General features: G+C 37.8%; 1 protein-coding gene across 1 annotated transcript in view; it reads right to left on the bottom strand.

Annotated features, from left to right (window-relative positions):
• The window catches only part of LOC107594582 (tankyrase-1-like), a 23,515-nt gene extending 1,977 nt beyond the window's left edge, over window positions 1–21,538 (bottom strand). The window contains exons 1-22 of the mRNA XM_016284673.1: window positions 20,982–21,538; window positions 19,457–19,587; window positions 18,851–18,887; window positions 16,164–16,239; window positions 13,431–13,451; window positions 10,607–10,701; window positions 10,555–10,564; window positions 9,460–9,631; window positions 9,255–9,334; window positions 8,135–8,280; window positions 7,884–8,049; window positions 6,865–7,084; window positions 6,664–6,773; window positions 5,701–5,889; window positions 5,220–5,457; window positions 4,470–4,549; window positions 4,269–4,389; window positions 4,076–4,173; window positions 3,913–3,987; window positions 3,081–3,186; window positions 459–645; window positions 211–367 (exon numbers count right to left, since the gene is read on the bottom strand). Of these exons, the coding sequence (XP_016140159.1) occupies window positions 211–367; window positions 459–645; window positions 3,081–3,186; window positions 3,913–3,987; window positions 4,076–4,173; window positions 4,269–4,389; window positions 4,470–4,549; window positions 5,220–5,457; window positions 5,701–5,889; window positions 6,664–6,773; window positions 6,865–7,084; window positions 7,884–8,049; window positions 8,135–8,280; window positions 9,255–9,334; window positions 9,460–9,631; window positions 10,555–10,564; window positions 10,607–10,701; window positions 13,431–13,451; window positions 16,164–16,239; window positions 18,851–18,887; window positions 19,457–19,587; window positions 20,982–21,472 (3,006 nt within the window). The 5' untranslated portion in view covers window positions 21,473–21,538. The remainder of the gene's footprint in view (window positions 1–210; window positions 368–458; window positions 646–3,080; window positions 3,187–3,912; window positions 3,988–4,075; window positions 4,174–4,268; window positions 4,390–4,469; window positions 4,550–5,219; window positions 5,458–5,700; window positions 5,890–6,663; window positions 6,774–6,864; window positions 7,085–7,883; window positions 8,050–8,134; window positions 8,281–9,254; window positions 9,335–9,459; window positions 9,632–10,554; window positions 10,565–10,606; window positions 10,702–13,430; window positions 13,452–16,163; window positions 16,240–18,850; window positions 18,888–19,456; window positions 19,588–20,981) is intronic.
• Between the last annotated feature and the right edge of the window lie 326 nt (window positions 21,539–21,864).

The following is a 21,864-nucleotide window of genomic DNA, read 5'->3' as shown; positions in this document are numbered from 1 at the left end:
AAAAAAACACGTAATTCATTGGATCCTGCTTGATCTGAATCTATTTTAGAGCTATTTAGAGATATCTGATGAAGTTTGCATCACTACTAATTCTATCATTTTCCTGTTTATTGCTGTGAAGCTGCTTTGAAACTATCTGTATTGTATAAAGCACTATATGACCTGATTATAGCTGTATTTTAAGAAGCAACTTTTCTTTCACAGCCGTACCTGTTCTCCACGGTAGATCACATACTCGGCGTAGGCCAGGCCGTTGACACTGGGACGGCCGATCACAGAATGATGTCCAGGGGGAGCGTGGGCCATCTTCATGGCACTGAACTGCAGGAAGGACTTTCCCAATGTCACACGGCAGAACAACATTTGCCTGTGGGAAATCAACACAGAGGAAAATATGAAAACCGTCTAGTGCAATAATGCATGTTGCATCTCTTATCGTGTCAGGTGTGTTAATGTACCTGTGGCACACATAACAGGACCGGTCTTTATGAGTGGGGCAGCCTGTGCCGCCACCGATGCCATAGACGTACTGGTTACTCTTAGAGGAGTTCTCTGCAAAATATATGCCAGCTCCAAACATGCCACCGATATACGCATGGCGCTCATCAAATCCTTTATGGATGATGGCATTTATGAATGGAGATCCTGAAAAAAAATAACAATTGCAAAAAAAGGTTTAGGATTATGATCATGAAAACTATTAAAATTAAACAAAAACTACAGTATGAACAAAACTAAATTCTATTCAAAGCTAAATACAGCAACAATGGCACATTTATAGCACACTTAATTGACCAAAAAGTGCAGCAATGTGTCGTGTTGTTGTGCATTTCATTAATAAAACTTTGAAGGTCATGTGGTATTAATCATGATGCATAATTTGTGTAAGCAGATGCTACAGTTTGTGGGTTGTGGGACGAAAACTAAAACTAACAGCTTAAATAAAGCTAAATTATGGGTGTATTCACATCAGGAAAGTCCGCTAGTTCACTTGCTTTGGTCCTGACCAAATACAATGTTGATTTTTTTTAGTTTGGTGCGGTTCGCTTTCACACTGCCCTTTTTGCAAGTGAACCAGAAATTGTAAACAACACCACACGTGTGCTAAGGTCATCCATTCATTGGACAGAAATTCTCAAGCAGGGAAGAACAGGACGTGCAAAAACAGGCTAATCATGGAGATCTTTCGTAGTGCAATTTAAATTTTTTTACTGATTTGGTGTTATCAGATACTAACGCAATATGAAGAAACTTATGAGCATCATATGAGACAATGTCATACGATGTTGTAATTATGAATTGCCGAAAATAAAATCTATAGATATAAAATACTTAAAGCACATCACAATGTTAGTTTAAACATTTAACCTATATAAATGTACTATTAGGTGCATATCCAATCGTTTGTGTGGAGAGTGGAAGCTGAAGCGCGCTTCAGGACATCAGTGGAAACAAATTAAATACGCCATCATTTTTGCTCATAAATGTAAGAATAATGAATCGTTCGGAACTGTAAAGGGTCTATTTTCATTTGTGTGCACTCACAATATCAAGAAAACGTTGTGCTTTTGTAAAAAAAAACAAATAGGATGTGCTTGCCGTCACGGGTCTTGAACAGGAGCGCTTCACAAAAATGAACCGAAACTCAGCGAACATTTTCCTTACAGACATGATGAATATATCTATAGAAAGCTTTAAATGACTACAAAACTAAATAATTCAAATCCAATACAAAAACTCTTATTATTATGTAATCCGTAAAGATGCATTTCTTTCTAAAGGCGCGTCCAATGATGAGATGGCGAGTCAGGATTATCAACTTCATCTTTGCGACACTCACTCATAAAACACTAGTTTATTAATAAATAATTCAAATATCTCCTTACTATTTTCCCCTAACATAGTCATGGTCATTTTTGCGGCAAGCTTTAGCCTATTTAGCGTGCTCACGTCACGTTGCTGTGTGCCATTGTCACAAAAACTCACCATTTGCATCTGTTTTTAAGCATTGTAGTTTTAAAACAAGTGATTTAAGCCATTGAAACGCAAATAACAGCACTATATGCGCTAGCTGTCTGTTTCCGAGCGTGATTTCTGCAATTGGGTCGGATCGAGGTCAGGTCATATTCACACCTTAAACCAGGGGTGGCAAACTCCGGTCCTGGAGAGCCGCAGCCCTGCAGAGTTCAGCTCCAACCCTAATTGAAACACCTGCCTGTAGCTTCCTAGTAACCGTTCAGACCTTGATTAGCTCGTTCAGGTGTGTTTGATTAGGGTTGAAGCAAAACTCTGCAGGGCTGCGGCTCTCCAGGACCGACGTTCGCCACCCCTGCCTTAAACGAACTGTACCAGAGTTCGTTTGGAAGCAGACCGAGACCACCTCTTCAGCTGGGTCTCGGTACGCTTGTTTGGTCCGCACCCAAGTGCGATTGCTGTATTCACACCTGCCAAAAAGGTCCGCACCAAGAGGGGAAAACGAACTTGAGTTTGATTCAATCGAACCAAACAAGACGGGTGTGAATACACCCTATGAAAAATAAGCATTTTAAGCATTCCTGTATTTCTTGTATGTTCACCAAGATTGCAATTATTTGATCAAAAATACAATAAAAACTGTAATATTGTGAAATATTTTTACAATTTAAAGTAACAGTTTCCTATTTGAATATATTTTCAAATGTAATTTATTCCTGTGATCAAAGCTGTATTTTCAGCATCATTACTCCACTCTTCAGAGTTACATGATCCTTCAGAAATCATTCTAATATGCTGATTTGCAGCACAATAAACATTTCTTATTATCAATGTTCAAAACAGTTGTGCTGGTTAATATTTTTATAGAAACCATGATACATTTTCAGGCTTCTTTTTAGAAATAAAGTTCAAAGGAACAGCATTTTGTTGAAACAAAAATGTTATAAAAGTCTTTACTGCCACTTTTGATCAATTTTTGAATTCTTTCAAAATTAAGATGAAAAAATTACATTGTGGCAAACAATTAAATCATAGAATAACGCAAAAAAGATTCTTAGTTTCTTGTCAAGTCATTATGTTAAGAAGAGAAGCATCAGATCGCTTACCATGAAACAGCATTCGTTCATTGTGGTGGTTGTGATTCTCGTCTGCGATCTCTTTCTGCCTGTGTGTGTATCGCTCTCTCAGTTTCTTATTCACCACCTTCTGGATCTACAGGACAATTTCTCTTAGATTTTGCTCAAGAGTAGAACAGGTATTTACGATATCAATTATGAAGCTAGATCATTTACCCACATCTATCAAAACAACGTGATCCTACAGTATGTTTATGTAAACCTTTTTTGGACATCAATACCTCTTTTAGAAGAGTTAAATATCACTAATGTTGAATGCATTTGGTGTGTTTTACCTTGATGACATTGTATCGATTGAAAACGCCACCTGCATTTCCTCCGTCCCTGTGCTCCCGAATTGTGCTTTGCATCTGTGACCAAAAAAAACCAACAATCACACACAGCTGAAGCAGACGGGTGTATGTAACAGCCCAGAGCTCCAAGTGTTTTTGTTTGTACCTCTTCCTCAACAGACTGAAACTCTTTATCATCCACGGCCAGGTCGATCAAAACTGTGCCCTGATTGGTGCAGTGGAACGTCAGGTATGGGTTGGCACCTGTGCGTACAGATAACACGATTTAAATGTAATAAAAACACACCGATTCAAGCAGGAGCAGCATTTAGGAGCAGTTTTATGAGAGAGACATTCACCTTGCTGTCCTCCCAGCAGCCTCTCGATGCCTTTGATGAGTTTATGACGGTGTCCGTAAGCATTGATGCCGATCTCCTTGAGTTCCTCGTGACCAAACCTTTTTTGGACATCAATACCTATTTTAGAAGAGTTAAATATCACTAATGTTGAATGCATTTGGTGTGTTTTACCTTGATGACATTGTATCGATTGAAAACGCCACCTGCATTTCCTCCGTCCCTGTGCTCCCGAATTGTGCTTTGCATCTGTGACCAAAAAAAACCAACAATCACACACAGCTGAAGCAGACGGGTGTATGTAACAGCCCAGAGCTCCAAGTGTTTTTGTTTGTACCTCTTCCTCAACAGACTGAAACTCTTTATCATCCACGGCCAGGTCGATCAAAACTGTGCCCTGATTGGTGCAGTGGAACGTCAGGTATGGGTTGGCACCTGTGCGTACAGATAACACGATTTAAATGTAATAAAAACACACCGATTCAAGCAGGAGCAGCATTTAGGAGCAGTTTTATGAGATAGCCACTCACCCTGCTGTCCTCCTAGCAGCCTCTCGATGCCTTTGATGAGTTTATGACGGTGTCCGTAAGCATTGATGCCGATCTCCTTGAGTTCCTCGTGACCCATATCGGCCAACACGTCCAGAGTGATCTAATGGACACGGCATTAAAAACATGAGGAAATCTTGAAACGGAAGAGGTCTCTGACAAAGTTGTCTCTGTTTTTCTCACCTGTTCGCTCTCGAAGATGTCCCTCAAATGTTCAAGCCCCAGACTCTTCAGGAATTGTGAGATGTTCATATCCAAGACAGCTACAGGGCAAAAAAAACACAACAATTTTAGCAAATTAAGAATCATAAAAATATGCTGGACAAGATAACAACTGAAAAGAACATCACGTTAAATAGTTGGAAAAAAATCAGTGTAGTCTGATTCCCAAACAAATGACTCTTATGAGGTACTTCCTTTTAGTGAAACAAATTCATACAGCACAATCAGTGTAGTCTGATTCCAGAACAAATGATGTGGTTATTTTTAGTGAATCAAATTCATACGGCATGTTTAGTGTAATCTGATTCCTGAAAAAAATTACGTTTATGAGGCAGCTCTTTTTAGGGAATCAAAATCATAGTGTGATCAGTGTAGTCTGATTCCCAAACAAATGACTCATATTAGACTGTTCTTTAGTGAATCAATCCATGTAGCCTGATTCCTGAACAAATGACTCTTATCAGGCAGTTCTGAATCAAAATCATTCACCTCAATCAGTATAGTCTGATTGCCAAACAAATTCCTCCCATAAGAATGTTCTTTTAAAGTGAATCAAAGCTATACACCACGATCAGTTGCAGTCTGACTCCCAAACAAATGATTCTTATGAACCAGTTCTTTTAAATTAATCAAAGCTATACACCACAATCAGTGTCAGTATCATTCTGATTCATAAACAAATGCATCTGAGACGGTTCTTCTGTTTCTCACCATCTCCTTCCTTGCGCTCAGTTCCGGAGGCCCCATCAGCGGGTCCTGTAGCCCCTCCACAGGCCCCGTCACTGAGGGGCCCGGCCAGGTTATCGATGCTGGAGGCAGCAGAGAGGCATGAGGGTGTGGAGGCGGGTGATATGAGAGCGGCGCTGAGCACGGTGGCCTGTGGTTTGAAACAGCTGGGCAGGGCATCAGGGGGCATGGCGTCCATCAGCAGCGCACGGATATCATCAGCCTGACAGACACAGAGAGCAGATGAATAGCAATGAATTACATACTACAGTCACCATAAAATCAAATTTGATTTTCAAGAAAGAAAAAAAAAAAACATTTTGATTTTTTTTTTTTTTTTAAAGTTCAATAAAAAGTTTTCCAGTTTTTTGACTTATTTCATACGTCAGGCTTTACAGGGTTCAACTGAAGTCAACTTGTATCTTCTCTCAATTACAGTATTATCAGCTGCTGTAGTGGTGTTTACCGTGGCCAGGTCCAGAGCCGTCTGTCCCTCCTGGTTCTTCATGGTGGGGTCAGCGCCGTGCGCCAGCAGCAGTGCACACAGCTGTGTGCGGCCCTTCTGCGCAGCTTCATGCAGCGGTGTGAACGCCCACTTATCGGTCGCGTTCACGCACGTGTTAAACTTGATCAGGAGGGCGGCGATATCCACATGCTGGACAGAACAGAGACAGCAGTTACACATTATGCTATAATATTGCTGTTTATTATTAGTACAAGTTCATGCACTATTGCTAGACAGTCCAATCACCAAATATTTAGCCATTTTGAGAATATGTGCATTTGCTTTGCCAGTTATATCACAAGAATAAGTTACATTTGAAAATATATTCAAATAGTAAACAGTTATTTTAAATTGTAATAATATTTCATAATATTACTGGATGTTTGATCAAATAAATGCAGGTTTGGTACAACAATAATACAAAACCCATCCTTCACAGATAAAGACATTTATCCATACTAAGGCCCTGTCCACATGAACGCGGTTATTTTTAAAACCGCAGCTTTTTCTACGCGGTTTGGCCGTTCGTCCACACGCAAACACAGCACCAGTTCAGTGAAACCGAACATTTTTAAAAACTCCTGCCAGGGTGAAGATTTTCAAAAACTCCGGTTGCAGTGTTATTGTGTAGACAGCGAAACCGGAGTTTTTGGCTTGTGACGTCTGAGCCTGCACTGTTATCTCCGCCTACTGGAAACTTTTTCAGGCTTCTGATTGGCCAACATGGTTTTACGGTTGAGATTATATCGCCACCTGTTGGTTAGGCATGCTCTTGACAGTGCGTCATAGCATGCGTTTGCATTTTCATGTGGACGGAGATTTTTTTTTAAACGGAAGAAGGAAAAACTCAATTTATAAAAATACCCGTGTACGTGTGGACATGGCCTAAGACCTCTGACCTTTCCTCATCCCCTGTTTTCTCACCCCATATGAAGCAGCGTTATGCAGAGGGATTAGTCCTCCTTTATCCTGAGCATTCACGTCCGCTCCGTGCTCCAGGAGATACTCGGCCACCTCCAGGTTATTGTAACCAGCTGATCAAAAATGAATGAATTCATCATTAAACCACCAGAGAGATAAGATAAATGCATGTTGAATGTGAGAATATGGCTTATGGTAAGTTACCTGCAAGGTGCAGTGGTGTGGAGTTCCTGCCCTGTGTGTCTCTGCAGTTGATATTCTCAGGGCTGCAGAGTTTCTGCACACGGGCCAAACAGCCCTTCTTAGCGGCATCCAGCAGGGCGGCATCTCCGCGCAGAAGGTCCTGGATGTCTGTGTCTCCGTCCTTCACCATGTCCAGAGCCGTATTGCCATCACGGTTCTTCTTAGACGGGTCTGCACCGTGCTAAATAGAGAGTAGAGATGTTACTGCAAAAGGGCTGTGTTACACGCTTAATAATAATCATTAATCCTACATTAATTACATTTAAGGCTGCAAAAATTAGATTTAGGAATACACTGTTTTGGGCTAAAATTTGGCAGCTGAAAAATCTAAATATTATTTGTTATTTTAAGGTCACTGTTTGTTTTGGATATTAATAATAACAATACATTTAAATAATTGAATATTATATTAATATGATATTAATTAATATTTTTTAGATATTTAAATATTCACATAAAAATATTTAACAAATGTATATGTTCCAAAAGTTTCCACAATTGTTAACTGGAATTTAAAAAAAAAAGTCTCAATAAATCTCAATATTTAAATCTCAAACTCAGTTATAATTATTATTTAGAATTACTTTTAGGTCACTGTTTTATTTGAACATCAGTGACCACAATAATAATAAATAATATATATATATATATATATATATATATATATATATATATATATATATATATATATATATATATATACATACATATATACATACATTTATAATACATTAAAATAGTACAATATTTATAGAATTTATAAAGTCCAAAAAGTTTCACACTTTACTTTTGGATTTTAGCCCAATGTATCAACAATTTTGAAAAATAATCTAAATTTTGGTGCATTAATAAATGATCATAGCATAATTATAACTTGTGATAACACCAAACATCATTCATATTATATGAAATTCCCACACAATCATGACATTCATAATTATGCCAACATGTGCATGATTTCTCCATCTGATGTATCAAACCTTGAGCAGCAGTTTGCAGATCTCATATTTGCCCTTGGCTGCAGCTTCATGTAGTGGTGTGAACTTCCAAAGGTCCGCCACATTCACAGACGCTCCATGTCTCACCAGTAACTCTGCCACCTCGTAGTGACCATACGAACACGCGTTGTGCAAAGGAACCAGACCACTGACAAAGAAAGAGAACAAGTGAAAATCAGACAATTCAGACAGTGCAACGATAGTCACGCAACTTCCAATGAAGATGATAGTACCCTTTATCTTTAGCGTGCACGTCGGCCCCATGATGCAACAGGTATTCCACCACAGCCACACGGTTGTAGCCTGCAGCAAAATGCAGCGGGGTTGAGTGGCGGCCCTCCAGGTCACGACAGTTCACATTTTGAGGGGAGCACAGTTGCTATGGAAGATACACAAACAAACTGGCATCAAATGAATAAATATTTATTGATTTCCTGATTTGAAATCTTTAGAACAGATTAAGTCCCATATCATCATTAAATGTCTAATTTTATGTCACATTGCAAAAGTGAAATAGATTTGGACCATGCTGACTTTAAAGGTGGGGTAAGCGATTTCTGGTATCCAATGTTGACATTTGAAATCACCAAAACAAACACGCCCCTACCCCAAAAGGGTCTCGCCCCAATTTTGATAGCTCCGCCCCACACATACGTACGCAACCCAGGCAACGATTAGTTCTGTGAAACAAAGCAAAACCAATGTTACACCATGTTTACACCGGACGCGACTGGCGCGGCGCGACAAAATACTATGGAACTCATTATAATCGGTGATGCTGTCTACACCATAGATATATATACATATCTATGGTCTACACTGGATGCGGCGTGACATGACAAATCCCCGACAGAAACTGCTGCTGCCTTCTATTTATGATGTATTGACATAAATTTCAAATGATTTTCAACGGTCGCTTTGTCGCGTCCAGTGTACTAGACAGACTTTAGCTGTTGCGGCGCAGACACGGTGTTACTCACCTATCGAGAAGAAACAAAGCAACCTCGGCGTCCGATCGCAGGCCTTCCACATTGAGTTCTCTCCAGCGCTGGAAAGCTGATCCGATATTTACACGGGTCCTACTTCTTTCCTTAAGCCTTGTTTTATTCCACAGACGTTTTCCTCTTTTGTTTTTTATCCGCCATCTCTATCTTTCGTTCTTTCACTCGGCACGGCTAATGTCCGTCCTGTGCACTGAACGCTCTCTCCTCCACATCATGAGTTGACACTTCGCCTACTGCTGATTGGCTACAAGTTTGTTTTGCTAGTCGGCCCGAATCAGTTTTCTAAAGCGTTTTTGAAAAATCACTTACCCCACCTTTAAACTTGGTAAACTCTGAAACGGTTATTTACCTTCACTGTATCAAGGTCTCCGGCTTTAGCAGCCTCAAGGAAGCGGTAATCCACATCCGAATTACGAGGAGGAATGTTCTCTGGAGAAATAAATGCAGAAAAATCATAAATTCAGGACATCGTGCTGTTAGGATAAATGGACAGTTAATTCATTAATCATACTGTAATAAGACTCAGAGTAATAGATGTGATACTGTAATAGTACCATTGAGTATTTGCTGTACGGCTTCATTGCCCATCTGTGACGCAGTGAAGCCCTGCAGTGAAACGATTGACGGGTCGGCTCCGTAACTCAGCAATTGTCTGCAAGTCTGGATGTGACCGGCGAGGGCCGCCCTGTGCAGGGCTGTCTGTCCCAGTGTGTCCACAGCGTTCACCTAAACACACACACAAAGTTTTATTATAAAGGGAACTTTGGGTTTAGTAAGAAGATCAAGAATATGAAGCAGCACAACTGTTTTCAACACTGATAATTATAAGAAATGTTTCTTAAGCAGCAAATCAGCATATTAGAATGATTTCTGAAGGATCATGTGACACTGAAGACTGGAGTAATGATGCTTAAAATTCAGCTTTGCATCTCAGGAATAAATTACATTTGAAAATATATTTAAATACAGTTTATTTTAGTTAATTAACTATTTTAATTTGCAATAATAATTCACAATATTACAGTTTTTACTGTATTTTGATCAAATAAAATTTTTCTTTATTTCTTTAACTTTTATTCATATGCTGAATGGATTATGCACAAGCACGCAAATAGCGCTCCCTTAAAAATCACTGAACTGTCACTCATTACAGTTTATCGCATTATCAGAAAATTCCGTTATATTCAATGAATCTCTCTACACTGCACAAGAAATATTTTATTTACATCGTGTCTAGACTTTGTTTGTTATATTCAGAGGATAAGCTTGCAGAATTCAGGACTGAAAAAAATAAACACGGAGAGACAGATACGCACTGGAGTATGTTGTGAGGTGGCTGCCACTTACTTTCATTTTGTTGTATATGTTTATTTGTTTTAAGAAGTTACATTTGCCGGTTCCCACCTCCTTCTTCCCGGAGTCTTAAACTTTGTTAAATACATATTTACATTTTCCTTAAATCATCCTGGTGACCCATTGGGTGGGTCGCAAGTCAGGGTTTGAAAACCACTAGTATAGCACAATATAAAACAATTTGAATTGATCACAATATATGCATGCTATACATTTACTTAGAATATAATTTTTCACTCGTATTACATTATGGAAGTAAAAATAGCAATTAATAGAAGCATTCCATGTTGACTTACATACTGGACACTAAATGTTAAAGAGAGACAGTAAGTCGTAGATATTCCTCACCCTTTGTCTTTGGCATGGACATCAGCACCATACTGCAGCAGCAGCTGCACTATACGCACTCGATTATACCCAGCAGCCAGGTGAAGAGGAGTGGACTGCAAAAGAACCAGAGAAATATTAATAACCTGTCTGAATACAATCAAGTGATCATCAATAATACAAGTGCTTGTTGCAAAAACCCAACCTCGAATAATTATGTAAACCTGCTTGTAACCCATCCCATCATTAGTTTAATCACTACAATGGCTAACTTTTTATGCAGTGAGCTGTTCTGTGTAATGTATTTCGCTTTTGAAACTACGTTCTTGAGGTTTTTGTGATACAAATGAAGTGGTACCTGTTCTAGCATCCACAATAATTACAAATATATGGACTTAAATAAACATCGTAAAGAACATGTAAAGGCCTACTCACACCAAAAAAAGCAAAAATGGAACAAATTACAGAAGAAAGGTGTATTTGACTTTTTCCACATGTACAGTTAAAGGGATAGTTCACTCAAAAATGAAAATTTTATGTTTATCTGCTTACCCCCAGGGCATCCAGAGAGTTTTAACTCAAACCGTTGCAGTCTGTCAGTTATATAATGTCAGTGGATGGGAATCATGGCTTTGAGACAAAAAAACATACACAAACAAAACCAAATTAAACTCTGCGGCTCGTGATGATACATTGATGTGTAAAGACACGAAACGATCGGTCTGTGCAAGAAACTGAACAGTATTTATATCGTTTTTTACCTCTGATTTTCACCGCAATGTCTGAACTGTCCTGAGCACGTTCACATCTTCTTCTTCTTCTTCTTGCTTTACAAAGGATAGCAGACTTATAAGTGCATTACCACCACCTATCTCTCAAATGGACCATTGACACTATCTATAATCTCAATTGGGAGTGTCAATGGTCCATTTGAGAGATAGGTGGCGGTAATGCACTCATAAGTCTGCAATCCGCCGTAAAGCAAGAAGAAGAAGAAGAAGACGCGTCACGCGCAGGCTGAAGAAGACGCGAACGTGCTCAGGGCAGTTCAGACATTGCGGTGAAAATCAGAGGTAAAAAAAACCCCATATAAATACTGTTCAGTTTCTTGCACAGACCGATAGTTTTGTGTCTTTTCACACCAATGTATCATCATGAGCCGTAGGGTTTAATTTGGTTTTGTTTGTGTATGTTTTATGACTCTCAAAGCCGTGATTCCCATCCACTAACATTATAGGACTGACAGACTGCAACGGTTTGTGTTAAAAATCTTTGTTTGTGTTCTACTGAAGAAACAAAGTCACCTACATCTTGGATGCCCTGGGGGTAAGCAGATAAACATCACATTTTCATTTTTGGGTGAACTATCCCTTTAATATATAGGATGTTTTAGTTGTATTGAATTTATTATACATTTAAATAAGACTTTCAGCCTACTTATTCGGAAGTGTTGTATAAATGATATTCAGTATGTCATACTTGTTTAGTTAGTTGCTTTCTTTCCTCATTTTTTAAGATTTTAATGCCATCAGTTCTTTTATAGCTTCTCAACATTTGTTTCACATGCCTTAAAAAGGTGAAAAAGTCAGTGTCTCTACCCATAATCCTTAAGACAGACCCACCAATCAGAGAAAATCAATGGTACCAAGGAATCAGAAATAGATGCAAAAGAGCTCAGCGCCAACCACAAACTCCCATAAAGCATTGCAAATGACATAAAAGTCTGTTTCCAATTATATTTTGCATTAAAAACGTAGCCTATTGGTTTTACACAAAGCCAACAGGTTTATACTGTACCATCATTTTTAATTAAATTACATCATTTGCATTGCTTCAAGTGCACAGACCAGCAAGTTTGTAATGCTCCTGTAAGAGTGGTTGGTTTGGTTTTCGGCTTCAAATTCTTTATTGAAACATTCATTGAAATTTATTTGGAGAAAATGGGAAACTTTCTCGAAACATTAAAAATGGTCACTGTTGACAACTATTGCCTCTTGGTGCAAGTAGGCCTTAATATCTGCGATCTCTCTGAACAACTGATGAATCTGGCTTGAGCTCGATCACTTTAGAAGAGATAAGTGACTCAAACCACTAGTAACTTAAAATAGCCTAAGTTACAAATTCGTTCCCAGTTCATGCAGTGAAAATGAAGAAATAATGGTGACATGCCTATATGACAGTCTGAACACAACCACAGCAAAACAATCAGCACGACAACCAATCTCAACGCAGCCATTTAGTAATGAAGATCTGCCTCAAAAGAATGATGCATTGTCTGAGAGAATTCTATTATTCAGTGCAGGATGGAAAGGCAACATTCATGTCACTATTATGAGGTCTGAAGTAGTACGGCACAGGCAATGGGCAACAGTGCAACGCTTCTAGCATACACACAATGGATCTAAACAGGACAGGATGTCAAAGAGAAATCACCACGTTCGTGGAGAGCATGCGTGCTGATCACAACAAATCAAACAAACGGATTGAAGAACGTGAGGCGATGCATGGATGCAGAGGTGGGGTTTAGGGGTGGAAACATGGTGGAGTTCTTGCAAAGGCAGACAATTTAGAGAAGTATTGTAAAAAAAGTTAAATAAAGACTTTAAAGAAAGAGGCAAATGAAAGCCTTGTTTTCAGAACCTGCAGGAGTCAACAAAACGTTAGCCGAGCTATTGGTTGATTGATGGATTGTGACCAGCAGAAAATAAGGCAGGTTTCTGTGCGTTTTAAGTGTGAACCAGCGTATGGATGGATTTTTTTAGGGACAAAAATTGAAAGGAAAAATAAATAATAAAATCACAGAAGACCAAATAAAACTAATTTCTGTTTCACAAAATAAACTTACCAGCATTTTTTGAGATGTTGACTGAATGTCGCCAGAACAAAAAACAAAACAAAACAAAAAATTAGCTATTAACTAACATATTATCCATCAAAGCCGACTGTGGTGCTTAAAGCCTAATAATTCAACAGCTACAGCATCCTATCTTAAAATACTAAAAAAAAAATCTATAGCTACTTTATTTCTGTGAAAGACACAGGATGATAAATGCCGATTTGACATTTTAAATGGCCAATATAACACTAATAAATTACCGTTCAAAAGTCTGTGAGATTTTTTTATGTCTTTTACACTCACCACAGCTGCAAGTATTTGATCAAAAATGCAGTAAAAAAAGAAATATTATTACAACTTAAAGTAACTATTTTGTATTTGAATATATTTCAAAATGTCAATTATTACAGTGATGCATGCTATATTTTTCACATCTTTCAGGCTTCAATGTCACATGATCCTTCATGATTCATTCTAGTATTTGCTGCTCAATAAACCTTTTTTATTATTATCAGCATTGAAAAAGTTGTGCCGCTTAATATTTTTGTGGATACATTGTGTTATCCTTCACTTTGATGAATATAAAGTTGCAAATAACAGAATTTATTTGAAATAGAAATCTTTTGTAACATTATAAATATCTTTACTGTCACTTTTGATCAATTTCCACATTTGTGACTTATTCCTTGTCACATTTTCAGCTCAACCAGCTGGAGTGCCTGAAATCCTTAAGAAGAGTCTTCACAGTGGCTCTGTCGCAGGAGGAGAGGAAGTCTTTATCATTGGCAAGAACTTTCTCAAAGGAACCAAAGTTCTTTTTCAGGAAAATTCTACAGGTATTGCATGCATGATCATCTAATGCCTTTTACATATAACAAGCACTATAATGCCCCACACATGGCAATGGGACATGTAATTTAGCTTGCGTAGCTAGTATGGTTTTCAAAAAAAGAGGAAGACAAACACTGTTAGGAACGGCAACTTAGAGAAAAGACATTTCTGGAAGAGTGACATTAAGTCAAAAAAAGAAACAGCAAGTGACATAGATAAGGACACTTGGAACAGAATTTTGTCCTACAGTGGAAGGTACATAAAGGAAGCAAGAGGTAAATTTATCCAATATAAGGTATTACATAGGTATTATTATACACCAGTGCAGCTTTTTAGAATGGGTTGTCTGATTGATAATAAATGCTGGAAATGTAAACAAGAAACTGGCACATAAATTCATGCTCTCTGGCAATGTTCAAAGATTCGACCTTTTTGGGAAATTGTGTTGAAATATCTTGAAAGATGTTCGGGATTTAACCTTCCATTTTCATCAAGGATTTGTCTTTTAGGAGATAAATCGGAGATTCCTCAGATTCAAAAAAACGATTTTTCCCTGGTTACTGTCGGTGTAATCACGGCAGTATGACTGATACTTAGATTTTGGAAAGATATTCAATGTCCTTCACTTAAAATGTGGATTGAATCTATGATAGAGAATGTATCATATGAAAAAATGTTAGCTAAAGTGAATGGAAATCACATGGATGTTGACATGTGGGAGAATTTTATTCAGATTGTTACTTCAGGCATGGATCTAGTATCAGTGTGCATTTAAGTGTCGACTTGATTACCCTGTTGTGCATTTAAGTGTAATTTCTATAATAATAATTATTATTATTATTATTTATGATAATTACTTTTGTTTGTTTTGTTTTGTATACAGTGTATTTATTTATTTTTTTAAATTTACAAAAAAAAATTTTGTACTGGTATGTTTTATGTATAAAGAAAACCAATAAAAACTTCATTTTCAAAAATATATAAAAATGTTATTTAACATTTTCAGAGTTTTTTTTTTACATTAATACTATTTTTTACTGTATTTTTATTAAATAGATACAGCCTTGGTGAGCATTAGAGACTTAATGAATATTATGAAATTATTTCAAAGGTAGTGTAAATCTTGCAAGATTTGAGAATTTGCATAGAAGTTTCCAAATGTTTTTATGTGCACGTTTCTGTAATATTCTAGTGTCTGCAGAGAGCCTCCATCTATTTCTAACACTAATTATTACTTCTTGTCTAATGGACATCCATGTTTGCTCCATTCAAATCAATACAAAACTTTACGCAAACTGTACAAAGATGAAATCAGATTAAGAAAATTACCATTTATTTTTCATCTGATGTTTTTTTTTTATTTTTTATCTGATATACTGTACAGTCAAAGAGATTATGACTCGCGCTTCGGCAGAACAGAAGTGATTCACTTGAGCTTGTTCAGACATTAAACCTTTTACAGGAAGCCTAACAAACTGCTTGAGCTGTGAGGATTGTTATCAGCGATCAGTGAGAGGAGACAGTGTGACAGCGGCTCCAGAGACCCGCAGCCGTTCTCAACTGATGCCTGAACTTTAAACACAAACTAATGTATACTTCAGGCTTCTTAAGAAGCTTGCGGCATATCTGGGTCTAAATCAGTGGGATTCTCCTCCTCTCATGTCACTGTTTTGGTATACTGTATCATAGTTTGTGCATGACTGTTATGGTTTTGTCTTTAGTATCGAGCAGGTTTCATTACCTGCCAGTCCTGAGTTCATGATGACGGTGGGAGATCCGCAGCCTGGAAGTGGAGGAGCCATGGGGGGTGGTGGAGGGGGCATAGGGGCAGATATATCCACAGCGGGGCCTGGGAGAGGAGGTGGAGGAGGAGGAGGAGGAGCTGGATGAAGTAATTCTGATCTGTGTTACCTTGCGCCCATCGCTGGCGTGACAGTTGACGTTAAGTGGGGTCAAAAGTGCCATCAACTTTTCCTCATTTCCGCTCCTAAGGTTTTCAAAAAAAGAGGAAGACAAACACTGTTAGGAACGGCAACTTAGAGAAAAGACATTTCTGGAAGAGTGACATTAAGTCAAAAAAAGAAACAGCAAGTGACATAGATAAGGACACTTGGAACAGAATTTTGTCCTACAGTGGAAGGTAAATAAAGGAAGCAAGAGGTAAATTTATCCAATATAAGGTATTACATAGGTATTATTATACACCAGTGCAGCTTTTTAGAATGGGTTGTCTGATTGATAATAAATGCTGGAAATGTAAACAAGAAACTGGCACATAAATTCATGCTCTCTGGCAATGTTCAAAGATTCGACCTTTTTGGGAAATTGTGTTGAAATATCTTGAAAGATGTTCGGGATTTAACCTTCCATTTTCATCAAGGATTTGTCTTTTAGGAGATAAATCGGAGATTCCTCAGATTCAAAAAAACGATTTTTCCCTGGTTACTGTCGGTGTAATCACGGCAGTATGACTGATACTTAGATTTTGGAAAGATATTCAATGTCCTTCACTTAAAATGTGGATTGAATCTATGATAGAGAATGTATCATATGAAAAAATGTTAGCTAAAGTGAATGGAAATCACATGGATGTTGACATGTGGGAGAATTTTATTCAGATTGTTACTTCAGGCATGGATCTAGTATCAGTGTGCATTTAAGTGTCATTTCTATAATTATTATTATTTATGATAATTACTTTCATTTGATTTGTTTTGTATACAGTGTATTTATTTATTTTTGTACTGGTATGTTTTGTTATGTATAAAGAAAACCAATAAAAACTTCATTTTCAAAAAAAAAACAGCAATATCTTTTAAAATAAAAGAGTTCAATGCACAATGTAAAGTTAATGTAAGTTTCAATATAAAACGTTCCTTTTTACTCTATTGCTAGCAGCAATACATGGGACTGTTTTGTGAGCAGCTATTAAAGGATGGTGCAGTGGCAATTATATTGGACTATAGGGCTGTCAAAATGACTGAAAAACTAAATTCAAATTTTCCACTTAAATATGATCAAAATTCGAATTATATTCTAATTTAAAAGGCATAATTTCAGTTAGGGGGAAAAAAAGCTTTTGGCTTCTCTCCTGAGGCCACAAGAGGGCGTATCGAGCAAAATATTATGCACGTTTCTTCAAAGTGTAATAAAATAACACGACTATCTTTGAAAAAAAGTGCATAATGTTTAAAATTATGTTTATAAACCAAATATAATCAATAAAGTTGCTTAAACAATTAGAAAAAAAACAGGACCATGCATGTATGTATAGTTTAATACAAAGGACCGAAAACCAATAACAAAGAGTAGGCTACTTTCTTCATTTAAAAACATGAGATGCAGTGGGATGGGGAAAAACCGCCATAACGTCTTTAGACATGTTTTTTTAAAAGTTGAACTTACATTAATTTTACATGGCTTTCTAAACATGCGCTCTCTTGTGCGAGATGCGAGTGCAATGCTGATAGATGTCCCGCTAGAAAATGTGATAAATATGCATTCTGTGTGAACGGCTTGGTTTCAGTTTCGCCGTAAACAACTTATTCGACACACTGATGCTCTCGTTTTCTGCTATATATTGAATGAACAACGTAGCAGCGCCGCATCTAGTGGGTTCAACTGGATAGGCTAACAAAAGCATTAAAATGCAATGACACTTACATTGTCGTCGCATTTCGTGCGCCACTGATTAAGGCTGCCTGACGGCTGATGCAGACCTAAAATTCTAATGCAACGTTTTTGCATTCGAATGTGGATTTTTTTTTAATTCTACAAATATTTGAAATTCAAAAAAACATTTGACAGCCCTATTGGACTATACTGCTACTCATTTCAGAATTTTTTTCAGAGGCGCAAAGGTATCAAAAATATATAATTTGGTGCAGTTGCAGATATTTATATGGCCAAAAAATAAGATGAAATTCTGCAATGTAAATCAATGAGATCTTCATAACAATATAGAAGATAGCTTACATAAAACGCATATAAATATCAGTCGTCACTCTGTATCTTCCAATAATATGTCTTTGTAAGATGATACTTAAATTTTTTGTTTTATGTTCCAAGCTTTGTAGTTTGTATTATGAGGCAAAACAATGCAATGCAATTACTAAGAAGATTGAGAGATGAACAAATAAACATTACTCAAAAGTCTAAATTGGTACTCACATCTTAACATGATTTTTCCAAAAATTGATGTATGGATAATCAAGTAAACCTACGTTGGTTCAGTCCAGTAAGTGTTCATCTTAAAATATTACTAACAGTATAAAAGTTATTCTTACATTTACTTTATAAAATACTTCCCCTGTTCAATACACATTTATATACCAAGTGGCAAAAATGTCTATTCTCACATTTCCGTTCTGTTCCGATGTCAGAGTGTTCGAAACATTAATATACAACTATGCCAGGTTGTGTGTAGCACCTACAGCTCTGCACATTCTTCCTAACATTCTTCCCAAAGGACTCCAGCATAAGAAACAAGCGGCTGAGGGATTCAAACAAACATCCAAACCCCCCTCAAAACCACTTTTTTCAGTGTTTATTTTAGCAGTACATTGATATTAAATTATTATAGCATGCCAAAAGCTCACCTCGCTGCCTCCAACAGTTCATCCTTCTTATATTCACCTGATAAATAAAAAAAGACAGCAGGAGTCAGACAGGCTTGATTTGCAAGATTCATTAATGTGTGTGTGGATATTTTTAGTGTGGCTGTGTTCAGACTGGAATACTAACATTCTGCTTAGCATGCAGTACCTCTTTTAAATAGTACGTGAAATGGTATGCAGGATGCAACGTTTCAAACAGAAGGCTGTTACATTAACCTCACTATATTTAATTTGGTGAGTGGCACGGAGTTGGCATTTTAATCCAACTTTGTGTGCAAATATTTACACATGAAGCTGTCCTGTCAATTAGTGTACCATGGAAATGTGGCTGTAAATGGCCTTAGGTTTATTTTTCATAGATAAAGTGCAGTGCATTGTGGTAAACAGCACTCACACAGCATGCTCTGTCTGTATTGGCATACTGCATACTACAAAAACATACTCAGTGTGCCTTTACATGTCTGCTCATCAGATTGTGTGTGTTGTTAATGCCTGTAAAGCAGATATATGTGTGTGTGTGTTGTTAATGACTGTAAAGCAGATATATATGTGTGTGTGTGTGTGTGTGTGTGTGTGTGTATGTCTCACCGGTGAGGACTGTCTTAGCAGAAGGGTCTGCCAGGTCCAGAGCTGATTTGCCGTCAGTGTTTCTGATGTTCGGATCAGCGCCGTGCTGGAGCAACACTGTAAGAAACAGAAGCAAGCAATAGTCACCGATACTAAAAGTTGATAATGTTGTATGTTGTGGTTGATATGTATAATTATCAACACTGTTTTTCCACCTAAAGTGGTCATACTAGCTCTGCAGTTTTAGCACAGTCAGCCATCAAAACACTTACATGTATAGCAGAAAAGATGGAAAACTTTTATTCAGTGCATTAACCAATGTTAACACGAACAATGTTTAATTTTAAATGCTGAAATTTACAAATGAACTAAGGTTAACAAATGCTGCAGAAGTATTGTTCATTGTTCGTTCACGTTCCCTAGTGTAATTAATTACTGTTATTATACACCTATAATAACCTTAGAAAGTGTTCGTTTTTTCTTTCTTCTTTAAACACAAAACAAGATGTTTAGCAGAATGTTAATGATAGTCATAAAAAGCACCACTCTACATCAGCTTTAATAACTACGTCATTAGTTAGCTAATCTAAATGGTCCTGCAGTGCGACAGATACATTTTTAAAGTGTGAATAATTCATACAGTCTCAATTAATATGAGATCATAAAAACTGCATGCTTATTATTACTAATGCTGAAAACCTCTTGTTATGCTAGCTGTCATTACTTAGCTAAATTTCATGGTCCTGCAATGTGACAGACATATTTTAAGTGCAAATAATCCATATAGTCCCTCAATCATTATGAGATCATGAAGACTGTATGTTTAAGTTTACTAATGCTGAAAATCTCTCATTATGCAGAGGGTCCACACTGTAGGACTGAACATGGCTAATGCTTATTTGGGATGACGACCATTTAATTGACAGCAGGAGACAAAATGCTTGACTTTTTAAGCTTATAAATGTCTTTATTTAATTTTCTTTGAACTCCTGGTTAGCAAATCTTCAGATATACCTAAATAGAAATGGATTTAGTCAGCTCATATGACTCACAGAATGTAGACTTATATTATATTATAGGTTTTAAAAGCACACCCTAATTAGATAACACCAACATTTAATTTGTTTTCCTGTCCACAATGTTCATGTTAAATTTGATTTATGATTTATGATGTATGAAATGTAAACAGTTTGAATAGATATTGTTTACAGACAGTTTTTGAGGGAAATTTAGTACTGTACAATTACGTGTAAGCTTCGCATGAAAAATTATATTTTACTCATGTTGATTTGAACCAAATGAAACATGATGTAATGATATTCCATGACACATAACCACTACACAGTCAACTTAAAATACATAATTTCTGTATGAAAACAACAAACTGTATATACGAATATATTCGTATACCTCCACTGAAAAATCTCATGCCTGTATAAATAAACTCCAAATCTAGTGGAACCAAAATCCACAAAGGAGACGTTTTGTTCTTTTATAAGGTCAAAAATAAACAAACACGGATTATATTTAGCAAATACATAAATACAGACCTGCAGCGAAATGCAGAGGAGTTGATTTTCGTCCGGCCATGTCTTTGGCGTTCACATTCACCGAGTCCACCAGCCTCTTCACCCGCGACACATCTCCGTTCCGACAGGCCTCGAACAGCTCTCTGAACGCCCCGCCGGCCCCGCACACTGCGTCCCCGGGACTGGCCGCCCCTGAGCCGGGGCTCTGGCTGCCCGCGGTCGCGCCGGAGCTAATGCTGCTGCAGCTGGAGCTGCCGAGCGCGGCCTCTGCTGTTGCTGGGGCGGGCCGGTCTGGGGAAGAGGCGGAGGAGGTGGAGGAGGCCGCTGCGGACTCCATCGTGGCTCCGCAGCATTCCGCTGCGCCAGTGGCCGAGGGGCTCAATGAAGTCGTCGATTCGGGAATAATCGCGGACGGCGATTCCGGTGGGGGGGATGCGATAACGGCGTTCCGCGGAGACGGCTGCAGGCTGCTTTGTTGGTGCTGTGAGGATCGACGGGACACCGCCATTTTCCCCACGAAGCTCCGTCTGTCAACAATAACAGCTGGAGCCGCTGCGCTTCCGCTCAGTGCGAGAAGGCTTCCGGTTGGAGCTTGGAGGCTATGCGCTACTGTTTCTGTTAAATATTTTCGTTTCTTTCACTCCACATTTAAATTGATTTTAATGTCATTAAAGTATGATACATAACTTCACATTTTGAAGTGAATACTATCTATCTATCTATCTATCTATCTATCTATCTATCTATCTATCTATCTATCTATCTATCTATCTATCTATCTATCTATCTATCTATCTATCTATCTGTCTGTGTGTGTGTCTGTCTGTCTATCTATCTATCATCTGTCTGTCTGTCTGTCTGTCTGTCTATCTATCTATCTATCTATCTATCTATCTATCT

Source organism: Sinocyclocheilus grahami, unplaced genomic scaffold (assembly GCF_001515645.1).
Source record: "Sinocyclocheilus grahami isolate Dianchi unplaced genomic scaffold, SAMN03320097.WGS_v1.1 scaffold186.1, whole genome shotgun sequence".
In the NCBI taxonomy this organism is placed as follows: Eukaryota; Metazoa; Chordata; class Actinopteri; order Cypriniformes; family Cyprinidae; genus Sinocyclocheilus; species Sinocyclocheilus grahami.
Note: the sequence above shows the minus strand (reverse complement) of the source record. Positions and strands in the feature narration are given on the sequence as shown.